Source organism: Rattus norvegicus, chromosome 20 (genome assembly GCF_036323735.1).
Source record: "Rattus norvegicus strain BN/NHsdMcwi chromosome 20, GRCr8, whole genome shotgun sequence".
In the NCBI taxonomy this organism is placed as follows: Eukaryota; Metazoa; Chordata; class Mammalia; order Rodentia; family Muridae; genus Rattus; species Rattus norvegicus.
Genome location: NC_086038.1, coordinates 25,597,728 through 25,617,468, shown reverse-complemented (window position 1 = coordinate 25,617,468; position 19,741 = coordinate 25,597,728). Strand labels below are relative to the sequence as shown.

Genomic DNA, 19,741 nt, shown 5'->3' with positions numbered 1-19,741 from the left:
GACTGTTGGTACATATATTCTTTTTGAAATTATAGAAGTGTTTTAAAAACCGGATTGTAGTGATAAGTCTGACAACTAGTAATCCACTGATTAAGTTGATGGTGGCTGACAGCTGCCACCCCAGCACTTGGGAGGGAAAAGTAACAAGATCCTCCAAGATCTACAATGAAACCCTATCTCAAAACAAAACACATTTGGGAGGTAGAGGCAGGTGGCTCCTAGAGAGTTAGAAGGCAGCCTTCTGTACACAACCAGTTACAGGTTAATAACAAGATCCTGTCTCAAAAAAAAAAAAAAAGCAAAGATATTTATAATATAATTCAATCAAGAAAAGTTGGCATATCATTTAGCTCATTACAGTCGATCTGAGCCCTCTGCATTTCCAAAGTCCATACTAATGAGCGTTTTGTCCAGCTTTTGTCGTAAATCTTGGAATGCGCTTAACAGTTTTCCCATTACTCATGAGTAATACTACAAACTAACTTTCAGGCCCAGGATGTCCTTTTTTCCTTTTTAACCCATCTTCAATGAAAATTACTGACACAGTTCTAATTTATGGACCCAAAACACATCAACTAGGTACGGGATTAGGCTTCCATTTTAATAAACAGAGTTCTGGTTCGAAACACCACAGTTTGATACTTAAGTTTTAAACACGCCTAGACATTAAATGAAACGAATGTATTTGACTTTCAGCCTTAATTACAGAACGACACAAAACACAATTCTTGGAGAATTACCTACACAAAAACCTCATTTAACTATCAACCCCTGCTTAAAAGATGTACTATGTACTATGTTCACCGGACTCGACCTATTTGAAACATACCCATCTCACCGGAATAGGGTGCTATTCCTATTAGATCAGCCTTTCACTTCTCTTACAAAATTAAAGTCTCGGTAAACATCTAAGCGGGGCATGCAGTGTGGGATGGGAAGGAATCCTTTGGAGATGCGTACGTACTCTTTCCGCAGTTCCAAATCGAGACTAAAAGGGCGGCTAAGCGTCCTTTACCTCCTCCTGCAGATTTTCCGTTTATCTACCTTGCCCTGGAAACCAGAGAACTAGGGGACAGCCCCCCTCCTTCGCCACCGAGGCGGAATTACAAAGGAGGACGGTGGCCGCCTTTGTCCTGCATCTGGCAGCGGAGCGCTCCCATCGTCACTGGTTTCTCCCCCCCCCCCCGGCTCCCCCTGTCTCATCCCGGGCGTCTGCGTCAGCAGCCATCCGCAGCCCCGCCAGCCCAGGTGCCTTCGAGAGCACCGGAGGCCGCGGTGGGAGGCCGGGCCCGCGGGACGCCATTTCTATCCGAAGCGCGTCCCGCCTCCGCGCTAGCCCGGCTCATTGAGCTCCCCACCCTCATCCCTACCGGAGAGCTCGGCTCTCCCGCCCCCCTCCTTCCTGACACTTTCCGCAAGCCAGAGGCGACAAAGTAGCGGGAGCGGGGAAAGGCGGGAAGGCGACCGGGCCGCCGTCGGCCCCAAGATGGCGGCAGCCGAGAGAGCGAGCGCCGGGGCGCACGGCGACTCCACTTTCCCTCACCCGCTTCCGGGCTCTTCGTCCTTCTCCCGACTCCGCGGTCGGCACCACCGGCCCAACCTACCCCACTTCTACTTCAGATACCCTGTGGGGTGCTAGCAACGCTGACTCCGACGGTCGCGGGGATCCGGTCGCCGGCAGGGACCACGGGCTGGTTCGCGGCTCAGCGCTCTCCACAACGGTTTTTTGGCTTGTTTTGTTGTTGGTGGTGGTGGTGTTGGTTTTTTCTTCTCCCTCAACCGTCTCCCGCGGCTGCAACCGCTCCGGGAGCTGCGCAGCACAGAGACTGGCGAGGGGGGATGGGAGGGAGCGAGCGAGAAGGAGGGGGCGGGGCGGAGTGCCCAGACCGGCCGCTCTGCTCTCGCGAGACTTGATTACAGTGGGGTCTTGGTAAGGGCGGGGCCAAGGGCACCTACGCACTCAGGACCTGCGTAGTGGCAACCGTGGTGGGCGCGGAATGGCGCAAGGGGACTGTTGCGGACTCGGTTATCTCCTGGTTACCGAACCTCTGAACCCCCGAGCTCGCTTTTGTCTCTCCCCACGGGAGGGCGTGTGTGGCTTCTGCGGAGCCGTGGTGACGCGGTTTGCGAAATCTCTTTTTTTTTTTTTTTTACTTTATCCGCATTTATTTATGCTGAATTTATTCCCGTGCCATGAGCTTTTGTTTCTTCAATTTCTTCTGGGATATCTTTTTCTTCTGTGCAACCTCCTCTTCTGGCTTTGGAACAATCTGTTCCTTCTCAGTGAGGATCATCTCGATGTGGCAGGGGGAGCTCATGTATGGGTTAATCCGGCCGTGAGCTCTGTAGGTTTGCGAAATCTCTTTAATGTTTCACCGGGAATAAATCCCACACAGGCCCCCCGCGCGAAAGGAGCCACGTGGTTTCTGCCCCCCAACCAGGGAAAGGCTTTCTTTTCTCGTCTACCGTGTTTGCATTATGCAATCGGAAGAAAATGAATGTTTCGCCTCCGAAAATACAAAACGCCTAAATCCAACAGGATTCCCCTTTGTTCACCTGCATAGCCAACCTCGACGTCTTGATTGGTTTCCTACCTGCCATGTTTCATTTTTCTCTCCATTAAACCCACTGACGGGTCAGCGGCTCATGGCAGTATACTTTATCTAAATAAAGTTTAGTATTCCTAAAAACTGCTTCCCGGAGACACCTAAGAAACGCTTGTTGACGTTCTGTCGTGCTCTCTTTTTAAGTTTTAGCACAAATTGCACATGGAAAGTCTCTTGGAAGGTTGAGGGCCACCCTGGTGTAAGAGACTTAGAAGAGCAAAGCAAATTACGTTAGGAATGGACAGTGTGAGGGCAAAGAGGCCAGGGTGGACAGATTAAGACTAAACGTGGACGGGGCTAGGTTGGGATCACTGTTCAGTGTGCATTCAAAGATTTCTTTGCGCTACAGACACTGGGAAGTTCATTAGGAGTGGAGTGGGGCTGCGTGGTACATTGGCAGTGTAGAAGGATGAATTTTACTTATGAGAATTTTATTTATGTTTAGACTAGAGCTAAGAGGCCAATTACTTTCTGGTATGGAAACTTGCATTTCACAGTTTTAATTCATCTTCAAACCTACTTGAAAGTCTTTAGTGCTCTACTGATTTTATAACCCAAAATTTCCCTCAGAGAAAGTTGTGTGTGTGTGTGTGTGTGTGTGTGTGTGTGTGTGTGTGTGTGTGTGATTATAATTACAGACAGGAAAATCAAAAGTTATTATAGAAGCCATCATAGTTCAGGTTTATTAAGGACTTACTGGAACGACATAGTAAGCAATTCGTTGTCTTTGTTCTTGGGTAGCCAAGGATAATCTTGAACTCTGACCCTCCAACCTCTACATCATGTGTCTCCATAGCCTTAAAAAGTGGTATTCATTTCATAGGTGCACTTCCTAGACCCATCAGAGTGAAAATAAATTGCCCAACACAAAAAGCTGAGCCTAACACTAAACCCTTTTTTTGTGGTTACAAATTAGAAGTTTACTAGCTAAAGACTTGCTGAAGCTTGGTTATCTTATTGTTACTTTAATTCCCTAAAGTCACCCCCTTCCTTTTAATAGCTGGGGGTTGAATTTAGGGCTCAAAGTATGTTCTCATTTTTAAAAAGTAACTGGTTTAGCTGGGTACACATCTTTAATCCCAACATTCGGGAGAAAGAGGCAGGTAGATCTCTGAGTTAGAGGCCAGCCTGGTCTACAGAGTAAGTTCCGGGACAGCCAAGGATACACTGGGGGTGGGGGCGAGGGGGGTAGACAGGACAGGAGGAAACCAAAACCTAACTGGTTCATTAGCAGAACTCCAAACTGAACACTTAGGGTGAACTCGAACCAGGGCCTTTTTTCTATTGGGTTTAATTACATGGCTCCTTTCTCTTTCAGTCTTTCAATACAATGGTGGGTGGACTTCTGTAATCCCTTTTCCTCTTCCCCTGGAATTCTGTCTACTTACCGCCTGAATAAATTTGGCATTCTTTGCATACACTTTGTGTGGTTATAGGCAACAATCCTCAGTTTGTTTTGATGGTTCTAATATATGACTTTTCAACCAGTTTGATGTTTCTTTTGGAGGCGTGTCTATATCATTTCTTTGTGGTGAGTGCTCTTTACCACTATGAAGATTTAGAAGGTCTTGGAATTAGTATATCCAGTCCTTTTGCCTTTTTATTACAGCTAGTAGGAATGTTTTCATTTAAAGGAGCATTAGACCATGATATAGGTAATTTGTTTTAACTTCTTAGTTTACTAATTTTCTTTTAAAAAGAACAGCTGATCCTTCCTCACACGGTTGAATCCTGTTGTTAGACTTGGTGCAATTGGACCCTGCTGTTCGGTGATGCCTACAGAATTGTTTCCAGATTGATCTCTAAGGAATTGTCTCCATGGAGATGGTTACAGCTCAGGGCTCCCAGTTGCTCCCCACCCCCCTCTCATGTGCTCTCCTGTTAGAGTAGAGGTCATAGGGACCCTGAAGAGAATTTCTGTTACAGTGTATAATGAGAGAAAAGATGAAGCAAGAGAAGGAAATAGAAATGCCCACCCCTCCCAGAGGAAAAGGATACACGTCACTGTGCATTACTCCATCAGAAAAAAGACAAAAGGAAAATTCCATGCAGGGCATGCATGAAAATGAAAGAGAAACTGAGAATGCGCTCTCTTAGGGCAGACAGAGCACATTAGCTAAAAACTAGTGTACAGTCTATGTTCACACATCCCTAATGATACTACAGAGTATCACTAGAATGGAATCATAATAATCACTTTGCCTGCATGAAAATAAGCCAAGAACAAAATGACCCACAACATCATATTGGGGTTGTGTCTATTCAGTGTTTAAGGGCTTTGGAACAGCAACTCTGACAAGGTTTTGTGAAGGGCTCCTTCTCTGGTTTATGACCTAAATATCTGATGTCTTCAGAAGATGGACCACCTTCTTCACATGGCTACCACCGTTTCTCAGGACAAGGCTCTCAAAGATTCCAGCTTTGAGTGTTTGTTTAAATTACTTCCCCGGGAACTATGGAAATGAAAAGACCTCATTTACTATGATATTAAGTAAACAAATGGTTCCTAAGGCAGGAGGCCCTGAACCCAGTCATTCTCTATACTGGAGGAGATACCTGTGCTTGTGTGCCCATGGAGGCCAGCCCACAAGCATCTTCTGGGCTTCTTTTGTGTGTGTGTGTGTGTGTGTGTGTGTGTGTGTGTGTGTGTGTGTAGTGAAGGTCAGAGGACAGCCTTCATGGGTCCGTTCTCTCCATTCTGTCCTACCATGTGGAGCCTGGGGAATCAAACCCATGGCACAAGGCTTGGCAGCAAGCTCCTTTACCCTCTGAGCCATCTACTTGTCCTCACTATACACCTCTTAATGAGACAGGGCCCCTCACTGGCCTAGGGTTTGCCTAGACAAGGTTGGCTGGCCCGCAAGCCCCAGAGACTCTCCTGGCTCTGCCTCTTAAATGGATCAAAACTCAGGTCCTCTGCTTGCAAGGCACCCACCCTTCCTAATGTGCTTATAACTTCAGGTCCCCTTTCTCTAATTTTTTGAAATAGTTCCAAGTATTGAATTGCTCCGGTGACCACTGTGGGAGCCAAAGAAAAGAACCAGGGAACGTGTGTCATCACTGTGCCTTTTGGAATGTCTAAGTGGATGGCAATGTAGGAGATACGTCATGATAAGAGATAAGAGATCATTTCTTTCAACCCCAGTTTATAGTTTTGTGTGTGTGAGGCTTCTTGAGACTTGCTAAACACCCCAGGCTACTCTGGGACCCTCCGTCCTGTTTCCATCCATACACGCTATTGACAGGTATGTGTTGCCACACCCACTTTTTAAGCTTTTTTTTTTCAAGATTTAAGTTTGTGTATATGTGCAAGTGCCTGGGTGTGTACTCACAGGAGCCCTCAGAGGCCAGAGGGCATTGGATCCCCTGGAGCTGGAGACAGGCAGTTGTGAGTCACTTGATAAGGTGCTAGGAACCAAGCCCTGGTCCCCGACAAGGGCAATAAGCATTCTTCTCTGCTGAGGCATCTCCTCAGTCCTGCTTTTACGTTTTAGGGGTACATTGTCCTAATTAGGGTTTTACTGTTGTAAAGAGAAACCATGACCCAAGCAACTCTTATAAAGGAAACATTTAATTGGGGCTGGCTTAGAGGTTCATCATGGGAGGAAGCATGGCAGCATCCAGGTAGACATGGTACTGGAGAAGGAGCTGAGGCTAAGAGTTCTGCATCTGGATCTAAGCATGGAGAAGCTGACTCTTCTGCACTGAGTGGAGCTTCAAAGCCCACCCCGCAGTGAAACACTTCCTCCAACAAGGCCACTCCTCCTAACACTCCCTGTGGGCCAAGCATATTCAAACCGACACTTTAATTCATTTTTACCAGACTCCAGCAAATTATTATATGTGTGTATTGGACAGTAAAACCATGCCAGGAAGTTGGGTAAGGTAGAGCAAGTTGAGACCGGAGACTCGGTGGGTACACTCCTTGCTCCCTGTTCACGTGCCATGTTCCTCACATAAAATAAATGTGCCCTGTGGTCACATAGACCCAAAACAGAGTTCTCCATCCTAGGTACCTAGAGGCCGTGAGGGCTTAGCCAATAAGCTTCCTTTCCCAGATAAAAGGTATTCAGTCTCCGGTCAGACCCTGAGAAAAGGGTTATGCATCCATTTTCCAACATGAACAATCAATAAACTGTTTAGAATCATGGCCTGTCTCTTTCATCAAGATCTGCTGTAGGGAGCCATGGAGAGGGGGCACTCCCCTACAGAACCATAGCTTAGTTCTCCTGTAGAAGGCCTCTCTTCTCCTAACCACAACACCACCAAGCATGCCACTTCCAAGCAAAGGACAATCACTGCTGGGACAAGCCACAGACGTCCTGGCCTGCAGGTCTCCCAATCCCGTTCTCGGCTCTTCTATGACTTCCAGCACCACCTGTACATTCAAGGGCCTGAGAACCCCATTGGCCCGGCCTCGTTGCAGGCCCAGGGACCCCCAAACCAGCTCTGGTTTCCCACTTCTCAGACTATTTTCCCACCCCTGAGCAGTATCTCAGCGCTTCCAAACAGCCCAGCACTCAACCAAGCTAATCAGAGTTCAATCCCTGGGACCCACAAGATGGGACGAGAAAACCAACTCCCACAGCTTGTCCTCAGACTACTAAACACATGTGGCAAGCACACAATGCCTCCCCCACACACACACACAAGAAAGCTCAGTGGTAAAGAACACTGGCCACACTTCCAGAAGACCCACATTTGATTCCCATAATCATCTAACTCCAGTTCCAAGACACCTGACACCTTCTTTGGCCTCCTTGGTCACCAAATTGTGTAGCTCAGTGGTAGAGGACCTGCCTAACATGTGAACCCTCAGGTCACTCCCCAGCACTGCCAAAGTAAAAATTGACAAGTAAAATCATAAACAAAAGAGTATTGTTATCAGGAAAATGAAAACAGTTCCTTCTTATACAACTATCCAGTTCTCAACAAAAAAGGAAATTGTGTCAAGCATGGTAAGGCATGATAAGGCTCCACCAAAGGTGCTTTGTCCCCAGCCTCTAATTTGATAATTCTAATTATCATGTGGAGGGTAGATAAAAATGGAGAGGGGGTGGCTAGAAGAAGACACAGCAGAGAAGCACTGATTCAGAAAAGCTGTACTAAGGACAGATGCAGGTATGATGGTGGTACACACACACTCCAGTAATGCTCAGGAGGCAGAGGCTGGAAGGTGAAAGGTCAAGGGGAGCCTGAGCTATGTAATGAGTTCCAGACCATCCTAAGACACATAATCCTGAGAGAAGCCTGCTTTTAAAAACAAACCGAACAGCAACAGCCCCCACCCAAAGAATCTGTTTGTTCCGGGCTGGAGAAATGGCTCTGCCTCTTGCAGAGGACCTAGGTTTGAGTCTCAGTGCACACACAGTGGTTCATAACCATCTGTAAGTGCAGTTCTAGAGGATCTGACACCCTGTTCTGACCTCTGTGGTCACGAGGAACAAATATGGCACATAGATATATGTGCAAAGTACTCATACACAAATAGATCTTTTTGTTTGCTGCCTGCTCCCAGCATCCACCATGGGCACCTCGCAATTGCCTGTAAATCCAGCACCAGGAAACACATGATATACACATGCAGAGACAATCTTGGTTTACTTTTTATTGCTATAATAAAAGGGATAAGAGGGACAACTACTCCCATAGAAGTCTTATGGGGGTGCAGCATCTCAGAAGGTCCCACCTAAAATTAACCATTAAAATAGATAATAAACCATTCAAGTGTCTTATTAATACTGGAGCAAACAGGACAATTTTAAGACAAGAGATCTCATGTGACTGGCAACTGACCCCTGGGCCCCAGCTCCTAGGCATAGAGGGTGCCTCTCACGCATTCACCACCAAACAGGCCTATAGGTGGGAGCTACTGGTCTCATACGCCCCCTGGTGGCTCAAGTAGTCACCAATCTTCTAGGGAGAGCTATCTTACAAGCCTTAGAGGTGGTTCTTACCACTCTACCAAAAAGAGACCACATTAAGATAGAGGTCATTACCTATACAGAAAATAACACCTAAGGAGACCCTAAAAACCCTCCTCCAGGTCACCCCCAATCCTAGAGGCCACTGTTAGATTTAACACTCCCTGAGTTGACTGGCCTTCCAACAAAGCCATCTGGATCCCACAGTGACCTCTATCAAAAGAGAAGTGTCATCCCTTTGCTCATTGGACTAGGCTTTGCTGTCTCACTGGGTTCAACAGAAACTGCTGGAGCAGCCCTGGTCCAAACACAACATCTGGCCAACGACTTCCAAGACAAACTTACCAGGCAATGGCTTCCACTACAGACAGCCTTCAGTCTCTTCAAGGCCAGATATCTTTTAGCAAAACCAGAGAGCCCTGGACTACTTGACTGCTGAACAGGGAGGGACTTGCATTTTGTTGGGGGAGGAATGTTGCTTCTATGTCTATGTCAATGAATCTGGACTGGTAGAACGAGATATAAAATGCTCAAAGAGCTCTGGGGGAACCTCTGGGCACACTATACACCCAACACCCCTTCCCCTTGGTACTTTAACCCCTTGGTAGTTTAGATTCTTCCCCTCCTTGGCCCTTCTCTTGGCACCCTGTCTCATTCAGTTTCTAAAGCAACAGATGAGTAACATTACAAAGATCACTACTAATCAGGTCTTGGTTCAGTATCAAACTGTTCCCAACATAGGAGACAGTCATTCTGATGAGACCTCTCCCTAATAAAAAGAAAAGAGGGAGTTGTGGGGCAGCGGGCTGTGAAAGGTAGCCTGGTTCCCAGTTGAGCTCAGGTTTCAAACCCCTATGACCCTAAGGGATGGTAGGCGTTTCCCTAAACTCCTAGGAAACCAGGCCCCTGTCATGTAGCTACAGCCCTCCACATCCCCCTGTAGAGAGGTTTGTGACCATCAGTCTCGTAGGAGCAGCACCCCAAGCCCTCCCAGATATAGATAAGTTATCCCCAAGCTCTCAGACCAAGCCAATAGGAAGTATCTACTATCAGACCCTGACCTACCCCAAAACTGTATATGAGGATCTTATCCAGAAAGAATAAAGGTGTGTGAGATACTCCATCATCTGAGAGCTTCTGTCATAGAAGCTATAACACTGCCGCTTGGGGAAGAGATCCGCTCTCCCAAAATTGCTACCAGAAGCTCCCCTGTGCCCCTCCCTGGCTAGTCAGCCTCCTGATGGCTCAGCCCGGCCTGACATCTTGGAGCAACTGAAGTGGCAGTGGTGGAGATGAGGTGGAGCAGCACCAACAGTGGAGGTGGCGGAGGCCATTCCTCCTCCCTGCTCAAGTTCTCTCCCCTTCTCTTGAACCTGGCCAGGCCAGGGATCTCCATGGAAAGCTTCCAATACACAGACCCACAAAAAACCATGACCAAAAGCAAAGGAAAGGGTTTATTTGGTTTACATATCTTATCACAGTTCATCACTGAGGGAAGCCAAGGCAAGAACTCAAGCAGGCCAGGAACCTGGAGGCAGAAACTGAAGCAGAGACTAGAAGAAGGCTACTCCTAATGATCCCCTGAAACTGGAGTTACAGACAGTTGGAGCGACCAATTCTCCAGTCCCCTTAAATTGCTCCTTAGTACTCACTGCCTTGGTGACCTCTGCTTTCTTGAACCACCCAGAACTACCTGCCCAGAGATAGCACCGCCCACAGTGGGCTGCGCCCTCTCACGTCAACCATTCGTCAAGAAAATGTCCTCCAGGCCTGCCTACATTGTATGAACTTTCTCAATTGGCTTTCCCTTTTCCCAGATAACTCTAGCTTGTGTCAAGTTGGTAAAAAACAAACAAACAATCAAACAAACAAACAAACAAACAAAAAACAGAAAATTAAACAGCAAGCAGACATGGACACATATACATAAATAAAAGTAAATTTTTTTTTCTTTTTTCTTTTTTTCGGAGCTGGGAACCGAACCCAGGGCCTTGCCCTTGTTAGGCAAGCGCTCTACCACTGAGTTAAATCCCCAACCCCATAAAAGTAAATCTTAAAACAACAACAAAACAAACAAGAAAGTAGGCATCAAAATTTCCAGTTATTGATGTTGGGTCGTCTATTTCCCTTAGCTCTGTCAGTTTTGCATTTTATGCTCTGTTAATAAGTATTTATTTTTGTCATGTCTTCATCCTTGCCTTAGGGTTTCTATTCCTGCACAAAACATCATCACCAAGAAGCAAATTGGGGAGGAAAGGGTTTATTCAGCTTACACTTCCACATTGCTGTTCATCACCAAAGGAAGTCAGGACTGGAACTCAAGCAGGGAAGGTAGCAAGAGCTGATGCAGAGGTCATAGGAGCTGATGCAGAGGCCATGGAGGGATGTTACTTACTGGCTTGCTTCCCGTGACTTGCTCAGTTTGCTCTCTTATAGAACCTATGATCATCAGCCCAGAGACAGCACCACCCACAATGGGCTGGTTCCTCTGCTCTTTTTTTGGGGGGGGGGTTCTTTTTTTCGGAGCTGGGGACCAAACCCAGGGCCTTGGACTTCCTAGGCAAGTGCTCTACCACTGAGCTAAATACCCAACCCCAGTTCCTCCACTCTTAATCACTAGTTGAGAAAATGCCTTACAGCTGGGTCTCATGGAGGCATTTCCTCAAGGGAGGCTCCTTTCTCTTTAATAACTCCAGCTTGTGTCAAGTTGACACACAAAACCAGCCAGTACAATCACATGTTGATCCATGATAGAAACATGTTCCTCTTTGTTTCTTTTTTCTTTTTTCTTTCTTTTTTTTTTTTTTTTTTGGTTCTTTTTTTCCGGGGCTGGGGACCGAACCCAGGGCCTTGCGCTTCCTAGGCAAGCGCTCTACCACTGAGCTAAATCCCCAACCCCTCCTCTTTGTTTCTAATAATAATTTCAGTCTTAAAACCTATTATATAGTGGGCTGGAGAGATGGCTCAATGGTCAGGGCTGCTCTCTGTTTTCCCAGGAGACCTGGGTTCAATTCCCAGCACCTATATGGTGTCTTACAAGATAATTTGTAACTCTAATTACAAGGGAACTGATGCCTCCTTCTGGCTCTTTAGGCACCAGGCACATATCTGGTACACAGATATACACACAGGCAAAGCACCCATATAGATAATTTATTTTTTGAAATTAAATCTATTACATAGTCACTATGATTCGTTCTCTTTCTCTCAGTCCTCCCCTGCCCCTGTTCCCTTGGTCCCTCTACCTCCATGAATCTCTTTATGCAGACTAAGATGCTGAAGATGTCTGAGACATTGCTCAGCTGCATCAGATTTCTCCAGCATTCTCCTCACCAGACTCCCTGGGAATTAGCACAGCCTGACTAAAGCTTTCAGGTCACGATCATGAATACATTTTACTATTTGCAGTCAGATTCCAAATATGGTCACTATCAGACTATTTTCCCCAATTCAGCTCTCCTTTCTGCTGATTTCCTCTCTGACTGTTTCCCCTCAATTCAGCTCTCCACTCTGCTGATACTTGGTTGTTGCTGAGGGAGAGGCTTGCAGCCGTGGTACCCAAGCCTTTAATCCCAGCACTTGGGAGGCAGAGTCAGGTAGATCTGTGAGTTCCAATGCAGCCTAGTCTATACAGTGAGTTCCAGGACAGTCAAAACTACAAATAAGACCCCATCTCAACACGAAAGAAACAACAGCAAAAGTTTTGGAACCACTGTGTCCTCCAGCCTCTGATGCAGAGATCAGAGAGCATGATGGGAAATAACTTCAACAACATTAGTCAGACAAATGATGGAAACGTGGTCTTAGCTTCTGAAGCTTAGATGTTTGTCTGTTTTGTTTTGTTGTAATAACCCTCTCTATCCCTCCCTCTCTCTTTTCTTTTTGAACTAAACATAAATTTCTTTTTTCTATCCTCATCTTGGTTTCCCTCCCTTATTTCCCAGGTCTTCCCCCCTCACACCCATCCACACCTTCTTTCTCTCTTTATTTAAAAAAACAAACAGGCAAAAGCAAAAAACCAAAACAAGGAGAAGGAGAAGAAGAAGAAGAAGAAGAAGGAGAAGGAGAAGGAGAGGAAGAAGGAGAAGGAGAAGGAGAAGAAGGAGAAGAAGGAGAAGAAGGAGAAGAAGGAGAAGAATAAGGAGAAGGAGAAGGAGAAGGAGAAGGAGAAGGAGAAGGAGAAGGAGAAGAAGAAGAAGAAGAAGGAGAAGGAGAAGGAGAAGGAGAAGGAGAAGGAGAAGGAGAAGGAGAAGGAGAAGGAGAAGGAGAAGGAGAAGAAGGAGAAGAAGGAGAAGAAGGAGAAGGAGAAGAAGAAGGAGAAGAAGAAGGAGAAGGAGAAGGAGAAGAAGAAGGAGAAGAAGAAGGAGAAGAAGAAAAGAAGGAGGAGGAGGAGGAGGAGGGGAAGAAGAAGAAGAACAACAACAACAAACCTCAGGAACAAAAGCACACGCATATGTATGCACTTGCATGTGCACGTACACGCACCCACCATACACAAAATCAGAAATCATAATTTACAAGCAAAAGACCAGTAAGGTTAAAAAAAAACAATATTAGATCAAAAATCCTCAGAAACTCCATTGATTTCCGTTTCTGTTGACCATGTGCTGGACATGTGGTATACCCATAAATGTGGCTTATATACCCAGGGAGACTCTTTTGGAGAAAACCTTTTCTTTGCAAGTGGTTATCATTTGGAGATAGCTTCTTGGTTAGGGATGGGAGTTTGTGTCCACCTTCCCCTCTTGGCACTGGAGCCCCCATCTGGCTTGGACCTCGGGAGGCCCGATGCTTGCGTGAACTCTCTGTGAGTTCACATGTGTGTTAATCTTACTGACACACATGAAGACACTCTTTCCTTGGTGTCCTCCATGCCGTCTGGCTCATACATTACTTCTGCCTCCTCTTCTGAATAATGCATACAGTGCTGAGGGGAGGGGTTGGATGGAGACGTCCCATGCAGGACTGAGCGTTTCAGAATCTCTCACTCTTTGCCCATTGTCTACGGTGGGCCTCTGTATGTGCCCCCATCTCCTGCAGGAGGAAGCTTCTCTGATGATGGCTGATTGAGGTACTGATCTGATAGAGCAGATTGTCACTTGGCGTCATTTCATTAAGAGGTTCCTTTAGCAGAACAGTAGTATTTGGCTTTCCTCTAAGTGCATGACTTACGTAGTCTCAGGTTGCTGGCCATCTGCGAAGTGTTGGAAACAGCTTCCATCTCACGGAGTGGGTGGTAAGTCCAATCAGAGAGTGGTTGGTTACTCCCACAGCGTATGTGTCACTATTGTGCCTATGTGTCATGCAGGCAGGTCACCATTGTGGATAGAATGTTTTCTAGCTCGTTTGGTGGTGACCTTTCTCCTCTGGTAGTGTAGAGAGTGCATACCGACCAGTGTCATAAACACTAGTTAGTAAGGGCTTCAACTTCAAGAGAACCTAAGTGTTGTCTTCAGCAATAGGGCCTTACCATCCATTTGCGGAGAGCAACCAACAGTCTTAGCAATACCCTGAGTTGTTTCAGGGGTTTTGTATGGGGCCCCTTTGGCCAACAATTCAATTAGGTGTAACCCATTCCTGGCACTGGAGGTTTGAGTTAGTGGCAAAAGTTGTCTGGTTGGGGCTTTGTTTCCCCTGTTATTCGGTGAATGCATTTAGATTTCTTTCATATTTAAGAAGCTTCTGCTGTAGTTAGTTTCCAGATGACTCTTCATGTTAATTGTCCCCTGACTCTCTCCGCTTATAACTCCTGTTCCAATCTCTCCCTGTCTTTCATAAGGATAAAGTCTATTCCTCTTCCTTGGAAAACCATGTCCTTTCCCCTAGTTTCCTACTCTAGACCTCTAACCTCTGTGATTATATGGATTGTAGTATGCCTGTCAAAAGCTTAAAGGCTAATATAAGAAAGTATAAGAAAATATGAACATTTGTCTTTTTGGATCTGGGTTACCTCACCGGGGTAATTTTTTTTTTTTTTTGGTTCTTTTTTTCGGAGCTGGGGACCGAACCCAGGGCCTTGCGCTTCCTAGGCAAGCGCTCTACCACTGAGCTAAATCCCCAACCCCCAGGGTAATTTTTTATAGTTCCACCCAACTATTTTTGGATTTCATGATTGTTTAAAAGCCAGCTGAATAATATTCATTTTATAAATATACCACTTTTCATGATCCATTCATCAGTCAGTGGGCAGCTAGGCTGTTTACAATTTCTAGCTGTTATGAATAGGGCGGCAATGAACACAGATGAAAAAGTGTCTCTGTAGTGGGTTGTAGAGCCCGTTAGGTAGATGCCTACGAGTTGTAGAGCTGGGTCTGGAGATAGATCTATTCTCAACTTCCTAAGGAACTCACACTGGTTTCCATAGTAACTGTATGGGCTGTATTCCCATAGCAGTGGATGAGTGTTCCTCATACCCCACATTCTCACCAACATGAGCTGTCATCTGTCTTATTGCTCTTAGCCATTTAACTTGTATAAGATTCGAAATCTCAAAGTCGTTTTAAGTGGCATTTCCCTGATGACTAAGGATGTTTCATTGTTTTTCAGACTCTCGTGTCTTGTGTTTCATCTTTTGAGAACTGTTTAGATCTGTACCCCATTTTTAATTGGGTTACTTGTTTTCTTGACCTTAATATCCCTTCTCCCCCTCTTATTTTTCCAGACAGGGTTTCTCTGTGTAGCCTTGGCCATCCTGGAACTTACACTGTAGAACAAGTTGGCTTTGAACTTACAGAGCTCTGACTGCCTCTGCCTCCCAATTGCTGGGATTAAAGTCATACATGTACCACCACTACCTAGCTACTTTTACCCATTACAGGAATGGGCAGGAGGCTGGAATAAAGCTCCTCCTCAAGTGAATGCTTTCTCTCTCTCTGGCTGCCATACCCTGAGCTGTTCTTCTCCACTCTACTGTTGACCCACCCCCACGTGGTGCCTGAACACCTTAAACTCTCTGAAAAGGAACCAATAGAAATCTTCCAAGCTTAAGTTGTCCTGCACAGTTACTTTGTTGCAATGAGAAATTAACAGGCACTGTCCTGACTTCTCTCTCTCTCTCTCTCTCTCTCTCTCTCTCTCTCTCTCTCTCTCTCTCTCTCGTATATGAATATTACTGTAGCTGTCTTCAGACACACCAGAAGGGGGTCATCAGATCCCATTACAAATGGCTGTGAGCCACCATGTGGTTGCTGGGAATTGAACTCAGGACCTCTGGAAGAGCAGTCAGTGCTCTTAACCGCTGAGCCATCTCTCCAGCTCTTACACAAAGTTTCTAGGTGGCTAAAGTAACCACTTTAGGCCTCCTCAGGTATTCATGCTTGTGGTTCTAGAATAGATTCAGAGTTGTTTGTCTACCTGTGCATTGCTTTCTAGAGTTCCAGGAACACCCCGGAGCTTTTCTCCTTTCTTCTTCCAGTGGAAACCCCCTTCCAGCATTGGAGAAATGGCTCAGCAGTTAAAAGCACGTACTGTTTTATGTTTGTTTTGTTGTCCATTGTTCTGAGACAGGGTCTCACTATGTAGCTCTGACCATCCTAGATCTTTCTATGTAAACCAAGCTAGCCCCAAACTCACAGAGATCCACCTGCCTCTGCCTCCTCTGCGCTGGAATCAAAGATGTAGGCCATCATGCCAGGTTGCACTTGCTGTTCTGGCTGAGCACTTGGGGTCAGGTCTCAGTACCCATGCCAGGCAGCTAAGAAACCCCTGTGACACCACCTCCAGGGGATCCGGCATCCTCTTTTTGCCTTTTGTAGATGCACACATGCACACCCATTAAAATAAGCCCTGAAAGTAGACCTGTCACATCATCTCATGTCATGCTGGTGCTTACAAACATTTGCTTAAAGCCAATTGTTTGCCTCAGTAACTTGCCTACAGCTCAGGCAGAAGTCATGTTCTTAAACAGTTGGTTGACTGTTTTTGACAAACAATTCTGGAGAAAGAAGCTGTTCTTACTATGTGAACCAAATTAGGTTAATAAAAAATCCTTGCTACTGGGGGTCTGCCAGGAAAGTAGCACAGAAGCCAAGTTGTAATTCATTGTGGACATATCTTATCTTTTTGGGATTTGGGAGCTGTCAGACTATTCCAGAATGATGAAGGTGGTCTCCTCTTCCTCCTCCTCCTCCTCCTCTTTTTCCTCCACAGTAACTGACTACTTGCTGATTGGTGGAGGGAAATTTTACACATTTTGTGATCCAGCAAATAAGGTGGGTTGTGGGGTTGAGTAGGGAGGAACTTATTATTTACAAGAGAGGAGCAGTGCAGCCCAGGATTGCTCCAAACTGGCTTTGAGTTTCTTTTCCCCCTATCTCAACAGGAAGCCAGAAGACAGGTTCTCACTAGAACTTGCTATGTAGACCAGGCTGGCCTCAAACTCACAGAGATCTATCTGCTTTCCTCTGCTTCCCCGAACAAGCTACACATATATCTGCTATGTCAGATTTAATGTATTATATTAGTTCCATCACATTTAATCCAAATATTTTATCTCCTCCATATAGGGCATATGATACAGAATAAATGCCTTTCAGGGTTTAACTGCATTCGGAAGGAACAAACTAAGCTACTGTTTACAAGAGCTGCACATTTAATTTCCTGTTTCTGTAATAAAGGGACATTTTCTTTTCCTTGAGATGGCATTTCACTGTGTTGGCCAGGCTGCCTTTAAGCTCCTGGGCTTAGGCAGATCCTTTTGGCTCAGATCTATGTCTCCCCAAAAGCTAGAACAATAGACACACACCACCATTCTCAATTTAGGACACGTTTTTTATGTCTCTATAAATTCTGTGACTGTTCTAACCCAAGATTTTAACAACACTAGAATTTAAGTTTGGAAAGGGTTTTTAATGGCTGCTTAAATTAAAAAAAAAAAGGGACAAAAGAAAAAATATCCCTCATAGGTATACCCAACCACTTAGGTTTTAGTTAATTCCAGATGTAGTCAAGTTGTCAAATTGACAACCAAGAATAGCGGTCACGTATATGCACATTAGAGATCCACCATTAAAGCTGGGTGGTGGTGGTGGATCCCTTTATTCCCAGCACTCAGGAGGCAAAGGCAGGCAGATTTTGTGAGTTTGAGGCCAGGCAGACCTACAGAATAAGTTCTAGGACAGCCAGGACTACACAGAGAAACCCTGTCTTAACAACAACATCTATCATTAAAGATACCTGCCAGCTTGGGATTTAGCTTAGTTGTAGAGTATTTGCCTCACCTGTCTGAGGATCTGAGTTATTCAATCTCCAGTAATGTAATGTAATATAATATAATATATATAAAATATGCATGTGATATTATATATTATATATAAACCATTATGTGTTATGTATATATAACATATATATTATACATATATACACATACACACATATTTTACCTGGAGTTTGCTAATCCAGAATAATCAGTTGATTGAACCTAATTACCTCTTGCTAGTAACAAAACATACTTATGGGTCCTTTGGCGAATCACTATTCTGGCCGTCTCTGTACTAACAATGGCTTCAAACTTTGAGACTTTTACTCTGTATTAGGCAGAAGTTCAGAGGTAGGACCGCTTAAGGGGCACCCAGCAGGTTAGCTACAGCACCAGCAAGTGCACTCTTTCCCCATATCTCGTCTCTGAGCCTTCTATCTCCTTGCTTATCATGGTGCAATGACCAGGCTGCTGCGTTTCTAGGATCAAAAATACGTTCAGCTCAGCAAAAAAGGATGGGCATCCTATTCTCTTAGCTCTGTTCCTGTTAACCAGAAAGCAAAACTTTCTCCAGGATCTTTCTAGCCTTCCTTCCCTAGTTGAGACTTGTCACCATGTAGCTGTAGGAAATCTTGAAAACTGACCATCTGACAAAGGGAATGAAACTGTCCTGACAGACAGGGACCCTGGGCATCCCTGAGCCAAAACAGAATCCAAGTCCTTTAAAGAAGAGAAGCTGACACTGGGTCTGCTGTGGGTGGAGGGCCTGCGACATCTTATTGAATAGTGAAAGACAGCTTGTTAGATAGACCCTCTGAGACATTCAAAGCCAGAGCTGGATACTGTAGTATACTGTTAGGCAGTATACTTGAGCCCTCGGGTCTCAGGCCAGAGTGTGCAGCCTGGCGAGGAAACCTGGCCCCCACAACTCCTAGATAGAAATCGGGAACTTCGGAGCTATAAATTTGGGGCTGGAGAGATGGCTCAGTGGTTAAGAGCACTGACTGCTCTTCCAGAGGTCCTGAGTTCAATTCCCAGCAACCACATGGTGGCTCACAACCAGACTATAATCTATAGTCTGGTGCCCTCTTCTGGCCTGTAGTTGTATACATGCAGGCAGAAAGCTGTATGATGTATACATAATAAATAAATAAATTAAAAAAAAAGGAGTTGTAAATTTTTGTTTAGCTTGATAGAGTCCCTGGTTTCTGGGGGAGGTTTGTTATTGTTGTTGTTGTGTTTTTGTTCTATTTTTGGGGGAGATGGGGAAGGGGTTCAATACAGGGTTTCTCCGTGTAATCCTGGCTGTCTTGGAAGTCACTTTGTAGACCAGCCTGGGCCTCAAACTCACTGCCTCTGCCTCCCCAGTGCTGGGATTAAAGGTGTGCACCACACATCTGACTGAGTCCCTAGTTTTAATCCTCAACACACACACACACACACACACACACACACACACACACAAACACGCACGCACGCACGCACGCACACACACACACACACACACACACACACACACACACACACACACACACACGCACACCATGTTTGGCCTTGAGAGACTGGAAGACATGCACCTCTCAGATGTCTCATGAATTTCGCTAAAGTTACTGCCTCAGCTAGTTTCAGCTACTCTAGGAAAGAAGGCGATTATGTTGGGGAGTTCTGTTGGGGTTGAGAGGTGAATAGACTAAGGTTAAAAATGTTTCATTCAGCTAGTATTTTAAAACAAATTAAATGCAAAGGCTTTGAAAAGTAGGGGTGCACACATCTTTAGGTGCAAAGTATGTTGGAGTAATTGTTTGACTTTTTATCTGGGAACTATTAACGATGTCTCTACATGGAGTAAAACATTAACTTTTTTTCAACAACAGGAAGTGAAGCGGGCTCCCAGCAAGGCAGGCAGCTCCCAGACAGAGCCAGTGAGGAAGATGAAGCTCCCGATTTTCATAGCAGATGCGTTCACAGTGACAGCTTTCCACGGTAATCCTGCCGCAGTCTGCCTGCTGGAGAGC

The 19,741-nt window shown here is 45.5% G+C and overlaps 2 protein-coding genes across 6 annotated transcripts in view; both read left to right on the top strand.

Annotated features, from left to right (window-relative positions):
* The window catches only part of Rufy2 (RUN and FYVE domain containing 2), a 90,988-nt gene that overhangs the window by 40,469 nt on the left and 30,778 nt on the right, over positions 1-19,741 (top strand). For all 5 annotated transcript variants that reach the window (XM_063279538.1, XM_039099096.2, XM_063279536.1 and 2 more), the window contains exon 18: positions 1-19,741. This exon is cut by the window's left edge and continues 10,221 nt beyond it. The gene's annotated coding sequence lies outside the window, so the exon portion shown is untranslated.
* The window catches only part of Pbld2 (phenazine biosynthesis-like protein domain containing 2), a 30,913-nt gene continuing 30,778 nt past the window's right edge, over positions 19,607-19,741 (top strand). Inside the window, exon 1 of the mRNA XM_039099156.2 lies at positions 19,607-19,741. Within this exon, the coding sequence (XP_038955084.1) occupies positions 19,658-19,741 (84 nt within the window). The 5' untranslated portion in view covers positions 19,607-19,657.